This window comes from Struthio camelus, chromosome W, assembly GCF_040807025.1.
Source record: "Struthio camelus isolate bStrCam1 chromosome W, bStrCam1.hap1, whole genome shotgun sequence".
Lineage (NCBI taxonomy): Eukaryota > Metazoa > Chordata > Aves > Struthioniformes > Struthionidae > Struthio > Struthio camelus.
Window position 1 is genome coordinate 15110670 of NC_090981.1, and position 24750 is coordinate 15135419.

At 40.6% G+C, this 24750-nt stretch overlaps 1 protein-coding gene across 1 annotated transcript in view; it reads right to left on the reverse strand.

The window, feature by feature from the left end:
* Window positions 1-771: 771 nt before the first annotated feature.
* The window catches only part of LOC104151802 (pro-neuregulin-1, membrane-bound isoform), a 104767-nt gene continuing 80788 nt past the window's right edge, over window positions 772-24750 (reverse strand). The window contains exons 4-10 of the mRNA XM_068924592.1: window positions 23985-24043; window positions 17620-17643; window positions 13294-13396; window positions 8221-8347; window positions 6255-6385; window positions 5460-5663; window positions 772-1428 (exon numbers count right to left, since the gene is read on the reverse strand). Coding sequence (XP_068780693.1) covers window positions 780-1428; window positions 5460-5663; window positions 6255-6385; window positions 8221-8347; window positions 13294-13396; window positions 17620-17643; window positions 23985-24043 — 1297 coding nt within the window. The 3' untranslated portion in view covers window positions 772-779. The remainder of the gene's footprint in view (window positions 1429-5459; window positions 5664-6254; window positions 6386-8220; window positions 8348-13293; window positions 13397-17619; window positions 17644-23984; window positions 24044-24750) is intronic.

A 24750-nucleotide genomic window follows, 5' to 3' on the forward strand; every position in this document is an offset into this window, starting at 1 on the left:
ATTAGAACAATTAATATCTGTAAAATAATGAAATGACAGTGCCTAGTGAGTACAAGATGACCTCAGATTAATAATATTTCATTTAAAAATCACAGTATTACTTACTTTCTATAAGTAGCATTATTTAATACAGGTTTTTTTGTTATTCTACTGTAATTAATAGTAGCATGCTATTGGATCTACTATTATACCAGTGCCCAATGAAGCAAACCTTTTGGATGGCAGAGAGCAGACAAAATTCATTTCCTATATGGAAAGCAAATAAAACGTCTTGTAGAAGAAAACAGTTTTTTGTTATTGTTTTCAAATTGCTTTTTTTTGGTATGTGCTTTTGTGAGGGGGGGTTTGTGGGGTGGGAATGACATTACAGGGCTATTTGATTTGGAGAGTTTACTACAAGCAAACAGAGAGACTTCTGCAATTCTTGCAAATTATACAATAAGGCATCATAATGCAGTGCACAAAAAAAGCCAAGACAATTGAAGATTAGAAGGTTTTTCAAAATGCTATGGGACAGAAATCTTTGTAACTGTACAACACTTGCTCTCAACATAACATAAAGGCACCATTGATATCTTTCTCCATTTTGAAATATTGCAAAAAATTGCTACATATGGCACATAACACAACTGCATATACATATATTTAATTTATAAAAGTTTTTTTCTCTCCTGTTTTCTATTAGCAGAATTGCTAAAATAAAATAAATAATTTAATTTAAAGATGGAATACTTCATTATATAAAATAACATTTTACATGTAGCTCTATGGACTCTGTTTTATACAGTGATAGGGTCTTGGTTAGCTATTACACTGGACAACCTTGCTTGCAATTCTTCCTGTGTGGAGAAGTGATTTGCTGGGTTAGTCCTCTCAGCCAGCTGGTATGCAGTGGCTGGCTCTAGATTGGTTGCCATGGGGTTCTGTATACTCATGAAAGGTGTATCTTCACCTATTCTTTCATCTTTGATTTCACCCTCAGAGCTACTGCTCTCAGAGCTTGTGTCAGAGTCCGTTTCCACTCTGCTGGAAATATGGCCATTGGGCTTTGTTCTTTTTACCCTCCAGTTGTTGGTGAGTTTCTTTGGAGGCTCCTGTGCTGGCTCATACTCTTGTGTTGTCTCATATTCCTCATCCTCTACTATCCTCAATGGACTAGATGGCAGAACGTTGCTCTCATGGGCAGGACTGTGGTGGAAGGAGCTGAGTTGCTGAAGGGGGTGTTCATACTTCTCCTGTGGTCGCAGTGGGGGCACCAGAAACAGTGGTTTTTCCTGTTCCATGAAGGGACTCACAGCCACAGAAGGGACAGACATGGTTAAGCTGGAAACTGGTGTACATGTTTTGGAAGAGGAAGACTTTGGAGAAGTCGGAGTGTGAAAATCTACAAGTAACATGCGATCTGGTGTGGTCATAGCTGAGACATACCTGAAGAAGGACACACACACACACACACACACACACACAAATTGCAGGCATGTAGGCAGTGACACCTAAACACTGGTGATCTTGTGGGCGGTGATGGAAAAAGGCATGAGTCTCTCTTAAGATCCCCAGTATCCGCACACTAGACTGTAAATACCAGGTAAAGATACTTACTGCTATTAGTTCTACAATATATGAGCCTCTAAAGCCACTAACTTTTGGGACTCTGGGGGAAAATGTCTGAGAACAAGAGGAACGCGGCAAAACCACAAGGTCTGTTTGTATTGAGAGAACCAGAGAGATACCATAAATTCTTTCTTGACTCTAGGAATGGGATTCAGAGACCTGAGGACAGACAGAAGCAAAATGCAGTTGCAACTATTTTCTCAAAAGGACAATGGCTGGTGCACTTCAGGCAGCGTTTGCACAGGACCTGGGGCATAAGCAAATGAGGATGGTGAAAAAATGAAAAGGAACTGAGGGGCAATTTTCTAGGGCTTCACCCATTTCTGTCAAACCAGGCTGTGTCACACTAGGGAGAAAATCAAACCTTGGACAAAAACTTCAGGCCAGATTCTGCCAACTTTAGTTACTATGGACTAGCCAGAGAAGGATTTGCAATACTATCCCAACAGGTTAGTACTGTTTCACACCTTGGCTGCTAGTTGCCTCAGCTTTTAGTAATGATCTTGGATACCACCTCCTCAGCCGCTGGTAACTTCCCTTCAGTTTTGCAGCAGCAGTTGGCTTTGGAGCATGGTAAGACAAGTCTGCTTGAACCATCCTCAGTGGGGGTATTCCTTTGGTCAGACTCAGCTAAGGAAGCAACAACAAATTGCTGAAGGTTAGTCATTTCCTGAACTGCTCATGCTGCATCATGTGGGCTTGCCTGCAGGAATAGCTTGATGCCAAATTCACAGCTAATCCACGCAGCTTTGTTTATTGGAGTGCCCTTGGGCCACCTAGCTAGCAGTTTCAAAGGAAAAATTCCAGAAACACCCTACATTTTAGAATATATACAAGGGCCCATCTACCTGTCATGCTGATAGCCCCTTGACAGGCTCCATGTATCCCACACACTCTTGTAACAACACCTCAAGAAGATAAAATGGCAGATGCTCCATCCTGGAAGGGTTCCTCCCATTGCCTCTCACAAAGGCAGCTTGAACTCTGTTTGAGACTGACCTATCTACATGGAAATGAGAATGCTCAGTGCTGTGTCTGAAGCATGCCCAGGGATGCAGGTCCCTCCTGGGGTTGCCCAGTGGGGATACATGCAAATGTTGGTACCAACCAAATAATGTGAGCCAGGAAGCTTAATGACATAGATGAATTCCTGAAATTAAAACTGGTTGAGTTTTCAAAAGCAAATGGGGATCTTCCCCAATAAGTTGCAATAAGCACTGTAACTTTTTTGAGCACTTGCTAAATCATTTCCACACTGCTATTACTGTCTTATAGCACTGTTCTTGGCTTTAAACAACATGAAATATATATTTTTGAAATGGCAGCTTTTCCTTCAGTGCAATACAATCCTTATGAGCTTTCCTTCAGATTATTATATTATTATAATTATTATTATTACTGTATTGACAAGTGTTTCTTTGCCATTTCTGCTGGGGACAAGGGCCCAAGCTCCAGACAGAATGCTCTGGTAATAGCTTCATAAATCTAAACATGGAGAATTCTCTGTCCTCATGTGGAAATGATCACTGACATAGAGGACAGTTTGGCTCAGTGTCAATAGCCTCTCTGAAGAATTTGCTCCAAGTCCTTTGATAGCTCTCTGTAGGGAGAGTAGTGGTCAAAAGTGATTTTATAAGTGGAGCTAAGCTGCCATTATAGAGCCCTTCTCACTTTCAGAGGAAGAAGACAAAAAATGCAAAACTCTCAGCTGATTTGAATCAGTAGAGCTCCATGGGATGCTATGAAGTTGTACTGACTCATACCAGGTGAGCATCTGCATGAAACCTTTTGATCAGAGACCAGCATGACATTTTGAATTGTTTGACTTTGTTTTCCTCCTTACCCAAACTTCACCTGCCTGAATTTCAGCTGTGTCAAAATTCAAAATCTGTCTAAGCTGCATGTATCACACAGGCCCATTGATACAAGTTATATAGCTATTGATATAGCTTCATTTGTTAGCTTCTACATTCTTTTATGTTTCTGAGTCACTTTTAATTGTGAATAATTCTCCTTTTCTCCTTTATATACACTCAATCCTTCTCTCAGAAAAAAATTGCCATGTATTTCTTGCATGCTAAAAATAGATGAGACCTAATTTAATGCCCAGGGACCTCTCTCTTGTATTCAGAGTTCACGATCATTTCAGATACAGGGCTAGGCCATCAGTGCAGAAATGTTGTCATATTTTCTCCTGGAACGTTATCTTCAGAAGATGCTGTATTTGGAGAAGTGCCCTCTTTCTTCTTATTGGAATGGAAAAATGCATATTCCTTCTCTTTCCTTCCCCCTAAATATACCTAGTTTGTATCAGAATATTGCCTAGGGTATCCCAGGCACTCCAGAAAGATTGTACAAACAATCTTTGCTCCTCACACACAGAGGCCCAAATATACTAAACTATAACACAGTTTATCAGCATGAGCTTGGCAATGCATTCCATATGGTCCCCAGACAGGAGACAATGCAATATTTACTGCTATAGGTCCTGATCCAGCAAAGCACTTAACCACATGCTTAGTTTTACTCATATGAGCAATCCCATTGATTTCAACTGGACTACTCACAGGATTAAAAGCTAGGAATGTGTTTAAGTGCTCTGCTGGACTGGGGCCATAGCTTTTTATATGATTTGGGTCATGAAAGATGCTACATACCACATTTATTGAAAGTTAAATTCCAGGGTAAACTACAGGCTATTTTCCACATGAAACCTAAAGCAAGAAGAGAGATAGCTACACTATATTTAGTAGTCCTATAAGCCACATTCAGAAAGATTATAGCCATGGTTCATTATTACGCTCTTAACCAGTTCTTCTTCGTGTAGCAGTTGGTTTCTGCTCCATCTGCATATTCATCTTTCTGGAAACCAACAATGTGTCTCCTATGCAATTCAAACACCTTTCTGATGAGGCTTGTCTGGCTGTATTTTTCACATCATGGGCATCCAGGGAGTTCAAACACACTGTGATTCCACACTGCTCAGAGAATTGATCCAGTAACACTACTTTCTGTTCTGCTCCTGACTGTCTGGAGCAAAGCTCTTTTCAAATGTCATTTGCTTCTCAGTCTTTTCATTGGTTATTCTGGGGCCATCCCATCCTCTTGAGTTAAAAATACCAGCCCATAGCTGAGAAGCCTTCTTCAATGAAAATTTTCTTGAAGCTGATACATTTCAAGGCACACCTTAGGTATCAATGAATCAGTCTTTTCTGAGAAAACATTACTTTGTTGGAAAATTCTTGGCTAGCTTTGTTTGTAACTACTGTTGATTTAATAGGAGCATGGGCTCTTCTGGCTTTCAGTTTGTGTTCTTTGCTTTTATTTACTAAAATTCCAAGGAGAATTTTCAAAGGACATAATGGATTTAGGAACTGTAATCCCACAGAAAGTAGGTGGTGGTTGACTTCCTATATTGCTTAGGAGTCCTTGGTAACCTCCCACCAATGGAACAATATATTGCTTTCTCCTCATCTTTTGTTTCTGACAAAATCTATAAGTTTCTTTACTTGCTTTTTGCAAGTAACTGACAGAGTTAGGCAAAGGTCCCCTTTTACTTTATTTTACAATGAAAATTTCTGGGAAATGATTCCTGGTGGAGTTTATCCAAATGTTAACTGCTGCCTGCTAGTAATAAGTCCAGAAGAGGCAGGAAGGGAAGAAATGTATTTGGCAGCCTTTAAACTACAGAGCTCTATACCTTTATGAATGAGGACAGGCATTCACATGCCTACATGAATAGATTTGCTAGGTTTCCTCTGTGATCCCAACCCACTAGAATTCACTTTGAATCTATTTCAGACCACCAGGCCCTGCCATCTAGTGGGAATAAGATGGAGTTGTAATACCTTTCACTGTGAGGGGAGTCTCGGTAGGTGTTGGGAGTCTCTCTTGCATGCCTGAGGAAACTGTTGCAGTCCCATGGACCTCCAAGGCCACTGAGGCGTTCCCTGGGTCCTGTTGGGCTTATGTGCCTGCTGTTTTCCACAGATGAGCTCACAAGCACAGAATGGCTTTCAGAGATAATGCTTTCAGGGTGGCCATTACTCCAACTGGAGAAGACCAGGCAGAAAAAGAGAAAGAGGGAGGAGAGGGTAAGAGGGCAATATGATTTTAAATGCAAAACAGGAGAAAGCAAACTAACAGAAGTTTAATAAGGGAAGAGCCAGAACTCTGTGCAGCTCCGGATGTGCAATTTAAGCTTAAGGTTGAGAACTGGGCCTGCAGAATTTTGTGAATAGCATGATCAAACACACATCAAGATGGTTTTGTGTGTGTGGATGAAGGGAGGGAGGGAAAGGGCTTTTCAGTCATTAGGAGTGGAGACCACTCTTTAAAACAAAAGACCTGTCATGATTTAGTAGTTTGCATATATTAAAATTCACAGTAATGGAATGCCATGCAATCAAGAAAGCTCTTTGTAAATTCCTAGAAAGATAATTAATTTGATGACATGACATCAAATACCATTATTCTTAAAATTAAAAATCTACAAAGGGAATACAGTTTTTTGGTTGTTTTTTCTGTTTTTTTTCTGTTATTTTTTTTTCTGTTCATGCAACAACAGCACTGACAATACAAGGTTTTTGTTTTTGGTTTTTTTCCCCCCTTCTGCAATGCTGTTTGTGTTCTTGCTCCAGTACCTGTGTCTGGGTGTCGGGGTGACCGTTGTAGAGTGATGTGTTGTTGACATGTAATGGCTTGTGGAAAACAAAGTCTCTATTTCTCGTTCAGTGGCGTGCTCGCTGGAGATTACATTTTTTGAAATGTACTGCTGAAAAAAAGCAAAAACTTTTTTACACACACCAAAGCACAGACCTTGTCACCCACGCACACAGACATTGCACTGACACACTTTAGTGTATTCATGTACGCTTCTGTGTACACATCCCCTTTAAACTCAGAACAGGAGGAAACAAGTGAATTAATCTGCAAAGGGCTGCATCCCAAACAGGTTATAAACAACATGCGCATGGTATAAGGAAATGAGAAGTCCTCATGGACAGAGACTTAGAAAGGTAACACACCCATTGGTACCAGATGCATCAAAAATACTGCTCTCTGATGGACAACACAGCAGTACTTAATTAATTCTTTTGTCCATTATGCTATAAAGAATCTGGGCAGGAAATGGCTATTTCCAGTGCTAGAGGATACCATGTCACATGGCTGCAGCACCAGAGTAAACCTATTGTTCAATTCTTAGAGGGACAGTCTGCAGAATGGTCCAAAAGCCTTGTGCAGATGGGGCTGGAGGTGTGCAGTTCCTGGTATTCTGCACACATTCTTTTGTCTGGGATCTCCACTGGTCTCAACAGAGATGCTGTTGCTGATAGGACTCTCCATTGTTTCTAACAGGAACTCTTGGTTTCTCCACTCTTAAAAATATGGTCATGGATTTAGGTCTCTAAAGGGGAAGTGCTGGAAGTTGAGCTCTTTTGAAAATGTATCTTGACCTTATCAAAGTCACCGGGAGCTTCGCCATTGACTTCAGTGGAGCCAGGGCTCACCCCTACACTGAACTGTCACTACTATTTACAGTGATGATGGAACAGGAGAGCAAGAATGGCTTGTGGTTGCAGGAAGCAGACTTTCTTTCTGGACAATAGACTTCTACAGGAAAAGATAGAGAGGAAGGAATGGCTATACACAGTATAAACTGTGGCCTCTTTCACAGAAGCCAATGTAAGTTATGAATAGCCATGTGTGTAGAGCTTTGTTCTCACAAATGGCTGGTGGGATGCTGGTGGAGTGTCTGCCCCAGCCCCACTTCACCAGCCAAACACACATCCTGTGCCATTATCCAAAAAGAGTTTTTCATCTAGTCTTTTATTTCTAAGGCTGATTTTTGTAACTCCTCACTACTTATCCTCTCATACACAGCAGTGACACCTTGGTTGATAGGGCTCAATGCTTTTCATAGAAACTAGCATGTTCCTGTTTAGTGTGCTCCTGGGAGTGGTGGTGAAATCCTGCCCTACTGAAGTCAGTGGGAGTCCTGCCATTTACTACAGTGGGACAGAGACTTGTCCCCTGAAGTTTGCTGTAGACTACAACTTTTTTATACAGAAGGCCTCATCTTGTTCTTCCTGCTTCAGAAACAATAGGAACCTTGGTTTTAAGGACTACTGGAATGGGGATTACAGTGAGCATTGCCCTTTTGATGCTCATGCGCACAGTGTCCGGGGGTCTGAAGCATGAGTTCATAATGTGATGTTCCAGATCAAATATAGCCTGCTCTACTTACCAGCCATCAGGCCAGGAACAGTAAGAAATTTAAGACATGAATGTGTTTGAAGAAAATGATCCCCATACACACACCCAGCCCTGTTGCAGTTACAAATTCTTTCTGATGTGTTTTTGTTGGTATTGGTGTTCTAGGCCCACAGGCTCTGCTATAGTACTGCTGCATGTGTTAATAAGCTGACCATCCTTGACAATGTTCTCATTTGACTGCACATTTGTAACTTAAGTTCCTAACTGTTTCTGGGTGGAGAAAGCCAAGAGAATCCAGTCATCAGTCTTTGGCAGATACAAGTTTAAAAGCTGCAGGATGAGTTCTGCTGTGGCACTGACAGTCTAGAGTGAAATACAGGCAGTAAAACCTACATTCACCAGTTGGATGGTCTCTGGTGGTGGGTTGGGGTGGTATGGCCCATTGGCCATGTTTACCATGTTGCTCCTTTCTGAGTAGAGGCTCTGCTGAAAATGGTCATGCAACTTTTTCCTCTGCTTCCTGTATATGAAAGATGGAAATAGTTTTAATAGATAAAAGCAGCTACACCTTTTAGCATGCTAATAATAATAATAATAATATCACTTTATTGTCAACACATTCCCCATTGCTGCAAGATCTCAGAGCAACTCCTAACATAATGAATCTAATTGCAGCTGGAGCTGTGGGGACCTGTAGAGCAGGGGAAGGTATGTGAACACCCTTCTGAGAGTCAGCAGGGCCACAGAGGGACAGGAAAAAGTATGAGGAGGGAGAGAGTAATTTCCAGAATGTATTCCATTTCAGGGGGACCTCTTCTATGTTTCCAAAAGGAAAAGAGGCAGGGATTTTTACCCTATCACCTTGCCACCCTCACTGAGGCCAAAAGGAGTTTTTGACCTCTGGATTACACCTGCTGTGGTTTCCATTTACCATGTGGCGTTGCCACTGCTTACTGCTGAGCAGGCAATGACACAGAATATGGCAGCCTCACCTTCCTTAGGGCTTGCACACATTCATGGAAAATAGTGGTGTGAAATACATGTGTATATTTGACAGCTTTCTGCTCAGTCCAAGAGGATGCTCTGGAAGCCACTCCTTTGTGGGCCTACAGAACTAGTACACAAGGCAGGGACCGTGACATCTATCATCTTATCCAGGTACAAGTAGCAACCCTATACAGAGAAGCAGCCATGTGTCTTACAGTGGTACCTCCTTGAGTCATATGGACTGCATCTTGTTTCAGCTGTGCAGCTAGCAATGGACTTTCATGCCATTTTTCTTTTTGCAGTCAAGGCAAGGTGTTTAATAACAACACTAGGGCCAGAGTACTTTGTATTCTGTAATACTGCAGCAACAGATTTGTTGTGGAATTTGTCCCTTACCCCATCAGGGCACTCCAAAGCTTCAGCTTTCATTTCAAAAAGTTAAACATGTTAAGGGTTGTAGAGGAAGCCCTGGAAATCTAGAGTGAGTGAGTGTGTGAGGTCTGGCAGCTCTGAGAGGTGGAAACTGTCTCATTACAGCAATACCAGATTAACCCTGGAACCTAATGATTACCAGGTGGATGTCAGGGCTGTTAATGCATTCAACAGAAACATCCAGCTTTTGTACTAATGTTATGATCTGACCAATTTGCATGCTTCTTCTTGTGCACAAAGCTCAACTGCTCCTTCCCCAGTTACTAAGCCTTCTGGCTCTCCTCAGGAGAACTTCACAGAATCACAGAATCACAGGATCACAGAATGGTTGAGGTTGGAAGGGACCTCTGGAGATCATCTAGTCCAACCCCCCTGCTCAAGCAGGGTCCTCTAGAGCATATTGCCCAGGATCGCGTCCAGGCGGGTTTTGAATATCTCCAGGGAAGGAGACTCCACTACCTCTCTGGGCAACCTGTTCCAAGGCTCAGTCACCCTCACAGGAAAGAAGTTTTCCCTCATGCTCAGATGGGACTGCCTGTGGTTCAGTTTGTGCCTGTTGCCTCTCATCCTGTCACTGGGCACCACGGAGAAGAGTCTGGCCCCATCCTCTTGACACCCTCCCTTCAGATACTTGTACACGTTGATGAGATCCCCTCTCAGTCTTCTCTTCTCCAGGATAAACAGGCCCAGATCCCTCAGCCTTTCTTCATAGGAGAGATGCTCCAGTCCCCTCATCATCTTTGTAGCCCTCCGCTGGACTCTCTCCAGTAGTGCCATGTCTCTCTTGTACTGGGGAGCCCAGCACTGGGCACAGGACTCCAGGTGAGGCCTCCCCAGGGCTGAGTAGAGGGGCAGGATCACCTCCCTCGACCTGCTGGCAACACTCTGCCTAATGCAGCCCAGGATGCCATTGGCCTTCTTGGGCACATTGCTGGCTCATGGTTAACTTGTGGTCTGCCAGGACTCCCAGGTCCTTCTCTGCAGAGCTGCTTTCCAGCAGGTCAGCCCCCAGCCTGTACTCGTGCCTGGGGTTATTCCTCCCTAGATGCAGAGCTTGACATTTCCCTTTGTTGAAGTTCATGAGGTTCCCCTCTTCCCACCTCTCCAGCCTGTCCAGGTCCCTCTGAATGGCAGCACAGCCCTCTGGTCCGTCAGCCACTCCTTCCAGTTCAGTATCATCAGCAGACTTGCTGAGGGTGCACTCTGGCCCTTCATCTAGGTCATTATGAGCCACCTAACAAAATCTGTAGCATGCTAAAAACAAACTGTGGAGGCCATGCAGAATGCAACATTGGAATATATAACTGAGAGAAGTGCTGTATTTGAGTTGTGCTATTCACAGCAGTGGAGATGCAGGCGGACTCTGTTCCATGGGAAACAGTGAGTCATAACTCTGTAGATGAAGGCTGGAAATTGATCGCTTCTCATATGAGGTGAAAGGCTCTTGCTCCTCCTGAAGACTTGCAGTTGATGAACAGGTTCAGTGACCTCCAAGCTGAGCAGGAGCTGGGCATGGCTTCAAGTGAAGCAACTGAGACGATGGACCCTGTGCCATGCAAGAACACCTGGAAGAAGCGACGAGTGATTGTTGTGGGTGACTCACTGCTATTCAATTTCAGGTGTAATTTATTAGAATTTCCCAGTTTTGTGTGATGCTACTGGAAAGCTTCCACCATCCTGCCACAGAATCCAGGGAAAGAAGTGGAAGATGCAGGCTCCAACACACTGCAGAGTGCACATAACCTTGGCTGTGGTAGGAGCTAACATAAAGTTCCCTAAGTTGTATGCCTAATTGCAGCTATTGTTGGCAGGACAGGACACTATAGAATGTAACCATTCTGAAGAAGGGAATATTTCAGGCTTACCAAAGTGGAGGAGGAGGAGAGAACAATAAAAATGAACCTTAAAAGCTGCAACAGTCAGAGAAGCCTAAACGCAAAGAATGCAATGCTCAACACTGCATTTAAAAATTTGTGTGTGTGTTAAGGAGCAGTGAGGACTGGTTGCTCCCTAAGGGACAGGGAGCTGGGAGCCAAGTGTGATAACATGACTGGCAGGGCAGGGGCTTCGACAACCAGGGCCCAACCCCACAATACCCAAGCAAGGTGAGCAGGGCAGACCTGGAGACGTTAGTCAGGTTCAACCAAGAGTCCAGATCATCAGGCAAGGTCATGGTGATAAGGCAGGTCCAAGGTCAAGCTGGGAAGTCAATCTACAGGTCAGGGTCATGTCTGGTGAGTGTAACTAGGGTCAGACACAACCCATTTATCACCAGGCAGGTCCATAGTGGCAAGACAGGTCCAAGGTCAAAACAGTAAGTCAGTCCATGAGTCAGTGTTCAGATGAACATGGCCCATGGCTAGGCACAGGCATGGCTGTGACAGAGCTGGAGACCACTACTCCTATGACATAGCTTAGGCAGGGACTGAAGGCCCAAGCCTGAGCTTAAATGGGGCCCATGGGCAGAGACTGTGGGTGGAGGCCCCAGATGAGGCTGGTCAGGGCCATTAAGGCCTATTAGTATACTCAGGGCCCTGACAGTGTGTGTGTGTGCACACGCGCATGCATGTGTGAATAGTGGAAGACATGTTTAATTTCTCTGCCTCCATGTAAATGGTATTAGCATACCAGGGCTGCCTTGGTACCTCTGCCATTCCCAGAAGAGACACAGTCTCTGATCCATGTTGACTTTGTCTTTGGACACAGCTAGCCAGGCATCATCATGGCACATGAGGTTGTTAAGGCTGATGGAAAGCGCAGTTCAGGGAGATACCTGCTGAGTTCAGAAGCAGCATAGACAAGGATTTAACATAATTTCATGGCATGTCTTCACAGAAGCTTGGACCTGTATTGGTGGGGAGCTGAGGAATAACCAAGTCCTCTGACTTGGTAGAGGAAGTGGTTCCTACAGGGGCTTAGATTCATCATCTGTGGGCCAGAAATCCTAATATATGCTGTCTGGGAATCTGTCCCTAGGAATCCACACTACTTCTCACCTTTAGTGATCAAGCTGTATGCATTCTGCATGCTTCCATATATGCCATTTTTCCTCTAGTTGAAGGACATCATTAACTACAAAAAAGAAATTACTCCAGGAAGCTGAGAGGAAAGAATAATGGGAAACCCAATACATGCTTCACTTGTTCTGGGGAACCTCTTCATTAATGGAATTACTTTGCAGATATGACACTTCTGAATTAAGGTTCAGTGTTAGAAGATGTCATCTTAGCATTTGATCAGCAGTGTATGTTGCAGGTAGAGCCATGTGATCTGAGCCATTTCTTTTCCCTTAAGATCTTCTTTTCTAACCATTCTAAGGTTTCTCAGGGTTTCTGTTTTTTTCCCCCAATAGAAAGAAGGAACATACAGAGAACATCCCACAGATAGCAGCCTGGCATCACTGCTGCATTTGGAGGGCCATAAACTGGCAGTTCCCGTCTCACACTCATCAGCCATGTTTGAAAACATTTTACCACATGTTGGCAATGATCTCTGATATCCTGGGCATATCAAGATAAAAAAATACATATGCCTGATGAATTCTAGGGACATATGATATATAAAAATGCATGTCAGGGCCCTGATTGAATGTTTGCTGCACTTAATGGGGAACCCTTCACTGGTTTCAGTGAAATTCCTACTACTGTTAATCTTGTTCTCAAGTACAAACAAACTGCTGATCCTTTAACTTTACTGCTGGATAGCTACATGATTCCAATGTTGGGGGGGTCTGTTCCCTTTCAGCTGAGGAGATTATGAACATATGACAAATGAAGAAATTCATGTCAGTGAAATTTACTTTAGTCAAATTCCAATGGCAATGAGCCTTTCAGATACCTCTCTTTCTTATGTTTTGCACTGCCATTTGATAGAGAGATCTGCACCTGCCTGACTTTCACCAGACTACCGTAGGCAAAGATTTGTCTCTTCAGTTCAAATCTGGAGAACCTCAGATTACAATTTTATGCTCAGAGAAGTAAGAGCTACAGTCATTTGTGAGGACCCTGACTAACAATCATAGGTATACAAAGGAAGAGAAAATTTTACTTGGTTTTGCAGTAGGCCACCACACACATGATGCCAACTACTAGAAGAGCAATGCAAATGCCAGTTATGGTCAGCATCCGTTTCTGGTACAGTTCCTCAGCTTCTAGAAAGGGACAAAAACAGAGGCAATCACAACATGTAGAATGGTTAGGCAAGCAGTAGACAGTCAATAGCTGGCATGCAACATGCCACTACATAGAATCACATAGCCACATGGAAATACAGCCACCACACACTTTGAGCAAACTCATTGACTGCAAAGAGAGCAGGTCTACACCAAAAGCTCTTAATACAGTACTAGGGAGTAGTGGTCATCTGTACAAATAAAGTCAAAAGTAATCATTTTCTCTTTTTAAAAACACTTCTATTGTTAACAAACATCATATCTAAGAAACAACTTTACAATTGACAAACACAGCATTTGCTGGAAATAAAATTGCAATGCACTAAGGTAATAAAATGAGTTTGCAAATTCTTTGGATGTTTCACTCTTGCAAAGACAGCTAGAGTGAAGGCCAGTTTTGCAGCCCTTGAGACCAATTTATCTATCTTCTTTCTTTTCTTATTTGGTTTGTTTTCATATCCAATGCCTTTTCTGTCCCCATATCAATTAAATTCTCAATGGTCTTTACAGGAGAAATTTCAAAATATCCTTTTACATTTGAGGTGTGAGCTTGGCTTGTAATTATATAACCAAAGGCTCTGAGATCTGTTCACAACATTCATCCTGTTTCTCCAGTGCCTCACAAAACATAGCAGTAGCAACAATTACCAATGCCTTGTATCAGAGAAATGCTGAAGCTATCACTTAGAAATGGAAATGTCTCCAACACTTTAATTTAATAAATGCTTTGGCCAACTGTTCAAGCATGGCTATATGCCAGTGCAGGTACTAGATGTGAAAAAAGACAGTTGGATATTATCAACTCTTCAAGATTCTTCAGTCTCAAAGCAGCTACTTGCATATGTAGCCTTGGTGCCCAAGATTCAGGGCAAATGGAAAGTTTTCCATGAAGCAAACAAACAAATGAAAAGAAATCTTAATTTCTCTGATACAGTGCACCTTATCATGGAAAGAATTCTTCCTACAAGCCAACCCCACTGTAAAACAAAACACCAGTGAACAGGTCATGAACACTGTCAGACAAAATTAATAGCACTGATTATTAACAAGAGGGGGAGAAAAGTGAGTTTGGTAAAACTAGGATGCTACAAAAATGTATTAAACAAAACTCCAAGAACAGAAAGTCAAAAAAAAGGGAGGGAAGAAGGGATGGAAACTCTAAACCAAACCAAACCAGGACAGAGAGAAAAAAGAGAAAGGTAAATTAAATACATGGAAAGAAAAGGTTAAAAGGTTGAGAAGATGACTGCAGGCCTGGCACAGCATGCTTGATACTGGGGGAAAAAAAAACAGTGAACAAATGTTTGAGGAAAAAAGAAAGACTGAAGCAGAGTCTGAAGGGGTTTCTCATACAGCATAACTCCTTGCCTAGGCTAGTTAGCAGCTCCTGACCCTCTTCCCAGTTTGCCTCGTCTGAAAACATTTATTAGTTAGTCATGGAAAAGGTATATTACAAGGATGTCACTGGAAACAGGAAAATTGTGCTTTGCAATTTAGAGGTAAATTTGGAATGCTCCAAAAGTGTTTTTCTTGTCAGGCTGTCAGATGTTAAACCAATAAATCAAAATGAATAAATAAATATCAACCTCTTTTTTTGGATGGAGGGGGGGAGGAGGAAGAGGATTAAATAAAAGTGAAAACTCCTCCTGGTGGTTATATTCAGCATAAATTGCATTGACTCCAGCAGGGTTACTCCAGACTTGGGCTATTTTACATGAGCCCAGCTCCTAGCTGGTGATCATCTTGGTAATGTTGTTAGGGTTATTTAGGCTTGTTGTACATGTGTTGGATTCTCCTGTGTTTGTTGTGTGGTACCTCTCATATTACACATAAGGAGGGTGCTATAGGGGGAAGGGAGAAAAAGGGAGCAGTTTTCTGGCCTGTCAGACCAGGATGAACGTACTGTTCTTTGGCTTCGCTCCATGTGCAGCTGTCCTGAAGGAGCTAAAGGTAATGGAACCAAGATCATAGAGTGCCACAGTTGCTTCTGTTTCACCAAGTTGGCCCACATTTTGGACTGAGGAGCCCTATGCCTATGAAAAGTAAAGGAGAGGTAATAGGGCAAATGTCTTCTGACTATCCCTTTCCACCCCTGTGGTCTGCAGCTCCTATAGCCTGGGGTGGAGGGGTTCTCCAGATTTGGTAGAGCAGTCTCACAGGTTCTGTTTCCTGAACCAATGTTCAGCTCTTTCTTGCTGGCTTTCCAGGAACTAAGTGCTTCTTTTCAGGAGAAGGTAATCAGAGCATGACATGAAAGGCAAAGCAGTGCTGGAGAACAGAGGATACAATGCTTGGTCTTTCCAGTCTGCATAAGGCACAAAAACTTCTGTCACATGCCTGGGTGGCAGCCACAAGAGCAATTCCAGAATCACAAGGGCTGAGGCATGGGCCTGTATAACTACTGGAAGTCTACAGGAAAATCACCTTAAATTCCTCTGAACTTGGCCAGGCTGGCACATTCTGGGCCACAGTCACCTCTGGGCTTCCTTTGGTCACTGAACATCACAGCATGACCCACAGAGATGGCACAGGTGAGCAGAACTTTATCCTGTTCACCAGAAGATTTACAAAGGATGAACTGATATTCAGCTGGGATAAACTAGCATCACTCTTCTAACATCAGTGGGGCTACCCAATTTACACCAGGAGACTAACTCAAAATCTCCTTGCTGGGGAATTTCAAAGTGGCTTCAGGGAACAGTGCAATTCTGAAAAAAAACAAAAAACCAAAAAATCCAAAGCACTGCCCTGGCCACATCTGACTCAATGTTCATCTCTACACCATGTAGTCAGTCGCTGAATTGCCTGTCAGATTTCTCTCTCTCTCTAACTGGCATAACATTTACAGAACCAGTTAGTAACATCCAGCAAAATAATGCACACACTGTTTAAAGTGTTCATCAAACTAACTTGGAAGAAATAAATTAACAACAGTCTTGGGAAAAAGCCCTTGGAGAAATATATGTGCAGTGAGAATTTAGAGATGATTTTTGCCTGTTAAAATTACAAAATACTTTGACTGGTTTTTTTTAGAGAATGCTAGGAAAATGCAAACCAGTGTGAGTCTTAAAATAATAAATCTCTCTATGGGTCTTTTAAACATGCACATTATGCAATTAATTTCACATTGCCCTAATTTATACATAATTGATAATGCATGTGGACTTTAATTTGCTCTATTTCAAAGCTTTTCTTCTCATAGGTGTTTAGAAAATTTTTGAAGAATTATATTTCAAGAAGGAGTTGAGAATGCTTTAAAAAGTTCCTTGCACATTTGCTGATGGAGGTTTATCTGTAAAACAACACTTGCAAGCCAATTTTCATGGGATTTTAATTTAATTCCTCACATATTAATGTAGCCATATATTTTCTTCTATTACAGTCCAGGAATTATGATTTAAGATTAATATTATCCTATAATAATAATAGCTGGGTCATGAGAGATTTTTTTAATTCAAATTTGTAATGGGCGTTTCTAGAGTTCACAGCTTAGGGTAATGCCAATTCATGTAAGCATTTTTAATAAGAATCTAAACTAAATCTCTTTGTAAAGTGTCAGTGGCTAGTTTGTTGTTCTCATTTGTTGAGAATTTCCAAACTAAAATGAAATTGAACTTCATTATAACAACTCAACCAGGTCAAGATAACAACAACTAACAAAAATGTTAGCCATATAAGTACAGTCTATTCATGTAAAGGGTTTATAAGCTCTATTTCTATTATATTTAAGCTCCAAAGTAAAAAACAATACCTATTGTCAGCATACAGTTTGGATTCTTTATTAGAAATACTGAACATATTTGCCAACTTGATGATCTGGAGTCTAGCTGTAAACCTCTACTTAAGTTCCTAAGTAGCTTGCAATTCGGTGCTAATTTACATACATAAACATGCATGTATATGTGTATGTAATTTGCATATATTAATATGCATATAATTGACATACCTATAGCATTCATTGTTTTCAAAATCCAGCAACCCTAGAAAAACTTAGCTAAAGAAAGCATCAAAACTCCCCAACAGAAAAATGAATGTGCGTGAGCTGATCTCTGCTAGCTTTTTGAAAAAGGTTGTTGTTATAGCTGTATGATCCCTTCTAAAACATAAAGAAATTGGTTAGAAATTGAAAGGAGGAGATGAAAAAAGTTTTTAATCTCTCAGGCTCTAATATCTGCAGGCTAAAAGGAATGATTGGTCCATACCCATAAATTCAATCCCAAGATGCTCTGCCAATGTAGAAATATGATGGAAAAAAAAAGAAAGAAAAAGGAAAAAGTTTCAGAAAAAAGCAATACACTATTTAAAAAAACAAATCATACATAAATATTACAGCTAGTCTATGTCTGCACATGAAACAGGACAAAGGGGTGTGTGGTTAAATGGACAGTGCTCAAGTATGTCCCTGTAAGCTATATGACCAGAACTTTAATTTTAAGAGAGTTACACATCAAAATATGTATATTGTAACAGGACAGGCACAGTGCAACGAACATAGCAGGAACCATTAACCCTTAAAGATCTTACTGAGATGAATGGGGCCATGGCTTGAGGTTAACCCTTAAACCCCTTAAAAGGGTTACACCACAAAATCATATGGGGCCCAAGTCCTGCCAAAATTCCATTTCTCCTCCCATAGGGCCAACACCATAACCACAGTAGCTCTCACTTTCTTTGTCCTTGTTTGCTGATTTTTTTTTAATCCAATCCTAATTTTCTAAGCAAGTAGACTTGTTATTAGTTTGTATACATTTGGAGTGTCAGTTCTCTCCTACTGATCAGTAACACTTTAAGGGTTAAATGAATTGGAATCCATCCAGATCTCTTCCTAAAGAGCCAGTATTACATGCCTACATGACCACTGCTAAGGATATACAATAGTTGCATAGAAAGCTTGGCTAAGTCTTCAGTAAAATGAATGACATGCCCATGCATAAATATTACTGTATTTATTCTTGCTTATAGGTAAGACTGATAGCCTGGATGTAATTTCACTTTAGGGGAAGTCATTTATATCATGCAATTTCTATTTCAAATAATTCAATGACAAATTTGTACTTAAAATGGGGCTATATTCTGGCTGAAAGTCCTAACAAGAAAACTGAAGAAACATCCATTACTTATTCTGAATTGAAGACTGCATATAACATTAACTTATTTTTGCTATCCATAGCTACATTTCCTAGTCCTGTATTTTGATATTTTCTTATTTAATCCAATACTGTTGCATATTTATTAAATATAATGTGGTTTCTATTGAATTTTTGTCCATTTTCTTTAAGAGGAAATATGATAAATTATTTTCAATAACAGTTTCATTCTAAATGTAATTTCATTTTGGGCAGAATTGGAAGAAAAATTGCTCAGAGTGCAGTTTAAAAAAGTGATGTATGACTAGAATTCATAAGAAATAGTTAAGCAAAACAATTTCACCCAAAAGTGCCAGATTTGTTGAAATTAAGCTGTTTTATAGGAAGTGTTTTGGGTTCACTGACTCCCCTTGGTGAATCAAAAATGTTCACATTGTATCCTAGGTGGAGGCACAATAGACTGGGACACAGTTGGGTTTCAGGACAGCCCTGTAAGATGCCTTGCCTCAGCTTCATGTTGGATTTACAGTCCATGGCTTGAGGCAATCAGCTTATGCCAGGGGTCCTAGGCTTGTGACCCCAAACCTATATGTTTGAAAGTCCTAGGAATCTAGGGTCTAACACCTGGAATTGGAACTTTGAGCCTGGAAATCCTACTACAGGCTCCTATGTCATTTCAGATACACTGGGGTCTAGGGTCTATGGAAATCAAGCTTCCTGGCAGGGAATCTGAACTCCCTACTTAGAGCAAGAATATGATGCCTGGGAATGCTGGAACAGACTCTCCAAGATTCCTGGGCAGAGTCTTCATGTACTGTGCCCCAGAGCTTTTAGACACCCAATAATTCTGGGTGGCTAGTCTGAAGCATTAGGTGGCCAGGTAATCTGGGAACATCGTGCTCCCCAGATGGAGACAAGTAGAACAGTGGGGTTGTGTAGAAGACCTAGCACTTGACATAGAGAATGATTCATTCTTATCATCTTCACTCAGCAACAGAGTGTTCCAGGGAGATAAATTTCATTTCAGAAGCATCAAGTTGTAGTGTTTCTTAAATTGTTTTTAATTTTTGTTTTAATTTTATTATCTAAATTTGTTCTCTAGGTCATGAGAAATTTTAAAAGTTTAGCTTTAGTCTGATTTGGATTGAAAACAAACTAAAAAAAACCAGAACTGTCACAAAACAGAAACCCTACATGCTGGCCAGTTCTACTTGAGGGGCCAGGACCCCCTTTCTCAAAGGGGATTTAGGCACTTTGGATCCAAAGTCCCATTTTATTTCGGTGGCACTCAGACTCTCAAATCCCTTTTGAATATGGGCTGTAGAGTCCTATGGCTCTTGTTGCTACCCAACAACTAGTTCAAGTTTGACAAGACAGAAAATGCGCTCTTATTAATGAGACTCCCCCATTATAGTCTTTTCATAGCAGTTTTAGTGTTTCAAGAGCATTAACTGAATAGGTTATTTTGAAAAAACTCTTTTCCTTTTTTAATCTTGGGCAGAAGATGAACAATAACATTTCCAAATATGTATATATCATTTAGGAGCTTTGATCCCAGTGCAAAAAACAGTTACAGTATAATTTAGGGTACTGAAAGGCATTAGAAACTGGAAATTTCAGGTAAAATTATCTAGTATCCTTGTAGAAACATGACCACTTGAGAAACAGCATTATAGTAGAATGGCTGAAAACTGGACTTTTCAAGATCTATAGAAAGACTGAAAAATGAGGCAGTTTCAATCTATAGCATTAGAGTTGAGGTCATCCCTCTAGTATATCATAGCTTTACTCAAATCTTTCTATTTTCCCCTTTAATTTCTCAAACACATCTCAAGAACACAGGGCAGAGGCTATCATAATTTTAACAGAATTTTCCTTCTGCCCCATTTGAGATTATTGCTCATCAAGGATGGCAGAGCTGAAATGGAGCACAATTTAAACTGGTGTACCATACTGAAATACTTGCCTTCAGGAATTCAGGGACCTTTCCTACATTCAATCCATGCATGAGACTGCATGCAGATGTGTATACCCACAAAATGTTTTAAATGCCCAGTACAGCTATAACTACTAACTAGCGAAGTGAACAAGTCAGCTAGCCCTCTGGAATGGGGTCCTTGGCCCATTTGGGACAGGTTGAAAGGACAGAGTTTATCTGTGATTATGCTCTAGAGAAGTCTTCATCAACCCTTTTTTAAATGGAAGGCTCCCCCAGGCTTTCTGAATCCAAGGACTATCCTGAACAGTGTTGCCGCAATAGTTCTCATGGACAACTACATAGAAATTAGACTAAACTTTTAAAGTTAATTCATTACTCTTATCTTCCTCAATTTGCTTTGCTCTCTTGCTTGCAAATATGGGAATGTGTAAAAGTTTAAATATAAATATACAGAAAAATATGTATGTGGAATAGATGCATTTTTGTAACTCCTTTGTGGACTACTTTCTGATGTCTTGTGGACCATAAGTCCCAAGGTCAAAACCACTGTAGCAGAAAGCCAACTGGTACACTGATACTGCCTGAATTCTATGTATGCAGCATGAACTCATGGCCAACATCCATATACAAGGTTTGCACATGTTCTCTACTGTGTCTGTCTCAACTCTTCCCTTCCTCATATGGTAAGGCTGGGTAGTTCAAGGGGATGGGAGAACACACCCAGTGGCAGGTGTGGCTGCTATGCTCAAGGAAAGGATCTTACAGGCTTTGCCAGCTGGACCTCAGAGACCAGCAAGACTAACACCATTTGTTCTTTATTGCCCCTCGGGCTGCAGTGGCAGAAAGCACTACTTAAAGGGGAAAAAAATTGCTTAGTTGCAATCCTAGAGGTGACTATGGCAGTGGGGAAACTAACAGCTGACAACTCTCAGCTCTAACGATATGCCCTATGGTTTAGTGTGTTCACAAAGCTGGAAGCCAAGGGACTGTACAGCCTAAAGATGTGCCTTCCAGTAGTCTCTTCCCCCATTCTTTCCGAGCTACCCTCAGATTTCCACTGGTGGAAGGGAAAGCTATTTCTATGGAGGAAACTTCCTTAACAAAGACATTATTCTAAATTAATTGTATCTCTTTTCAATCTGTTTTCAGTGCACCATGATAACCAAATGGTGTTTACATATTTCAGGGCCAACTAAATTGTTCCCTAGACAAACAAGTAAGCTTTTCACCCTGTTGGTGGGATTTTCAAAACGCTCAGCATTGGCCTAGTTCTGAGTCTTCCCTAGAGTTCATTTCTGAAACTAGCTTTGTCTTAACAGCCAAAAATACAGCCTTAGGATAGTAACAGCTCATCTCTAGGCACTCTTTGCATGGAGCCCTATTGAGACACCCTTACCAAATGAAAAAAAGACCCTTCTGAAATCGATTAAAATTAGATGGCACTATATAGTTCACATGTACAATTGTGTTTCTTATACTTGTTTTGTTTAACATTCTGGTTTGCTCTATAATGTGCAAAAGTTGTTTTGATAGAGCTAAATTAAATTGAATTAATTGCCCAATATATTTGGTGCGAATTATGAGCTTGCCTTTCAGCCCGAGATTAAATGGTTTCCTGAAGAGAATTCTCATTCTGAGTTTCCTTTTTTAATTGTATGCCCTGATCTATATTGGGCATAGTAATAAAAAGTAATATAAGTGTTTTTTGGGGGTTAAATATAAATATACCCTTACTGGACCCTTTCCAAAAGTGTTATTTTAAGATTTGCAGCAATTTCAGAAATGATGTGCTATATAAGGTGCTAGAATCTAATAACCATTTCCTGGGATTCTCAGAATAGCCTAAGATAATTGTGTGCTCTCCTGCCAGTGCATTTCAAGGAGATTTGATCTGGATTCTCTTAAGTGTATAACTGAGCATATCTCCTGCTGAAAAGCAAGGGCATCTCTGCCTTTTCCAGGGAGACAACTTCAGAAAAGCTCAGTTTGGCACCTACTGCCCAGAGAGTCATCTAAAAATCACAATCAAAATTAGGAAACTGAAAAAACAATAGCGGGGGGGCAAATAAATCTCTGTTTTTTCTGGGTACAAGAAAATGAACTTAGGATCAACAATTCTTCCATGGTTTTCAATGTAAATTCAGTTGCAAAAAGTCGAGCTTATCTTTTTACATCACCTCCTTTTAAATTGTTTTTCTAAGCTGTTAGAAAGCACAAAATCTTTATTTTACTTTTCTTCACAATAAAGACAAAAGGCCATTTAAATCTAAACCTTGGTAAACTAAAGCATTGTAATAGCCTAGACATTTTCAGATCCATAGGTATCAGGAGTATTAAAAAAAAACTCATAGTAATAAAGCTTTTAAAACAGAGAATAAAAGAAGCACTTGAATGCAGAAAGGTCTAATCTCCAGCCAGTGCCCTTGGCATTTACATGGGTAACTAACTTCCATGATGAGCCATATGAATTATGTATGGACATTTTTTTATCCATCAGTGTAAGACAAAATCTATACAGCTCTTCAGGCTACAAAATGTCCAGCACTTTTAGATCATAGTGCATTCCAATGCCAGCAACAATTAATTATGAATAACACACATATATTAAAAATTTAAAATCTAAACAATTTTCTGATATGTTGCCTTTGAATTTGTTATATTCAAAGAGACAGAATAAATATTCAGTGTACACACTGTTTCTCACTGACAATTAATAATAATTAACCAGCCCCTCCATGTGAAAGCTTACAAGATTATGATTGCACTGTGTGTGTGTGTGTGTGTGTGTGTGTGTGTGTGTGTGTGTGTGTTAGTGTTGAGCTCCAAAGGGGCCTATATGGTACATTTATTTGATCATTTAATCTGACTCTGAAATACTTTCTCTCTTGCACCTGTTCCCCACAAATAAAAATGTCAGTCCCCATTGCTTATGCTCTCCCTCTCCCTTTTTTTTCTTTCTTTAATTCTACACTCTCTTTTGACTCTCTTTTGATATGGACAATGAGAAGGAAGAATACTTTGTTCCTGTTTTGAATGTGTTCATTTGAAACAATGCAAGCATGTAAATTACCTTTAACTTGTAGACCTAAATGCAAATCATACACACACACACACACACACACACACACACACACACACGCACATTTAGTTATGTATCCCTTCATTTGGGAGAGTACTACCCTTTATAAAGATTCATAAGTTTTTTTGTGGAAAATAAAACGTGAGACCTTCAAAAAGCAATTTTTGCACTTTTACTACTTGATGTCAGTGGGGAGTCCATATCACACCATTCAGTGTTAATTTCACCGTGTTCCTAAAAGTCTCCCCATAACCCCAATGCCAAACAATCCAAGAGAGTATTGAAATTGCTTTTGTTACCCTTTTCATGCAACAGGCAGAGATAATCAATATTAGGCCTAAGGCAATACATCTAGTTACAGATTAAAAAAAATAAACAATGGAGGAAAGATGCAGTGACAAGAAAGCAGCACTGACTGAGCATGCTTCTACTGCGGCACAGACAGAAAGGTAGTGGACGTACTGTAGAAGCTGGCCATTACGTAGTTTTGGCAGCGATCACCAGTAAATTCATTTGGGCACCTGAGAGGAAAAACAAACAAAAAATTTTGTAGAGAAAAGCACAGAAAAGAGAATAGGTGAATATATGCTAAGAAAGAAACTCCTTCAGTATGAACTGATATGACTTGGTGAGTTCACTTTCAGAAACTGAATCTCAGTCTAGCATGTCAAAATGGCTCAAGATGTTGAGAGCAACTCATTTGCTCTGTGGAAGCAAAAAAGCGCCCCCCCCCCAAAAAAAAAATCAAAACCAAACAAATCCAGATCAGTGTGTTTCAGGATATGAGAGAGAAATTCACCATTCCAAATTCCCAAATTGTTTTCAGTATTTACTTTTCACAAGGCAGCTAGGAAACAAAATCTGTAAATTGCTCATTTCAGTATGTTCTTTTAGGGTAGCACTTTACAGCAGTCTTCCAAACAAGAAAGTTGCTAGTGTGTGCAATAGAAATAGATATGTGAATGGATGGAGAGATTAAAATGAGAAAACACTAAATGAGAAACATTTTGGAGGTCAATAATGCTATGGTGTACAGCGTCAAGTTTAGAGAATCAAGTCATAAATTATAGTTTAAAGAGGCCAGTTCCAACTGATCTGTGAAAACATCAAGTACTATTGATTTTGTTGCTGTAGTTGGGGGAGAAAGCAAAGTTCAGATTATTTTAACATACTTTCTTGGTTTTGGATTTTCATGGGCAGAGTTTCAGTACATCTTGCTCCAGTGAAT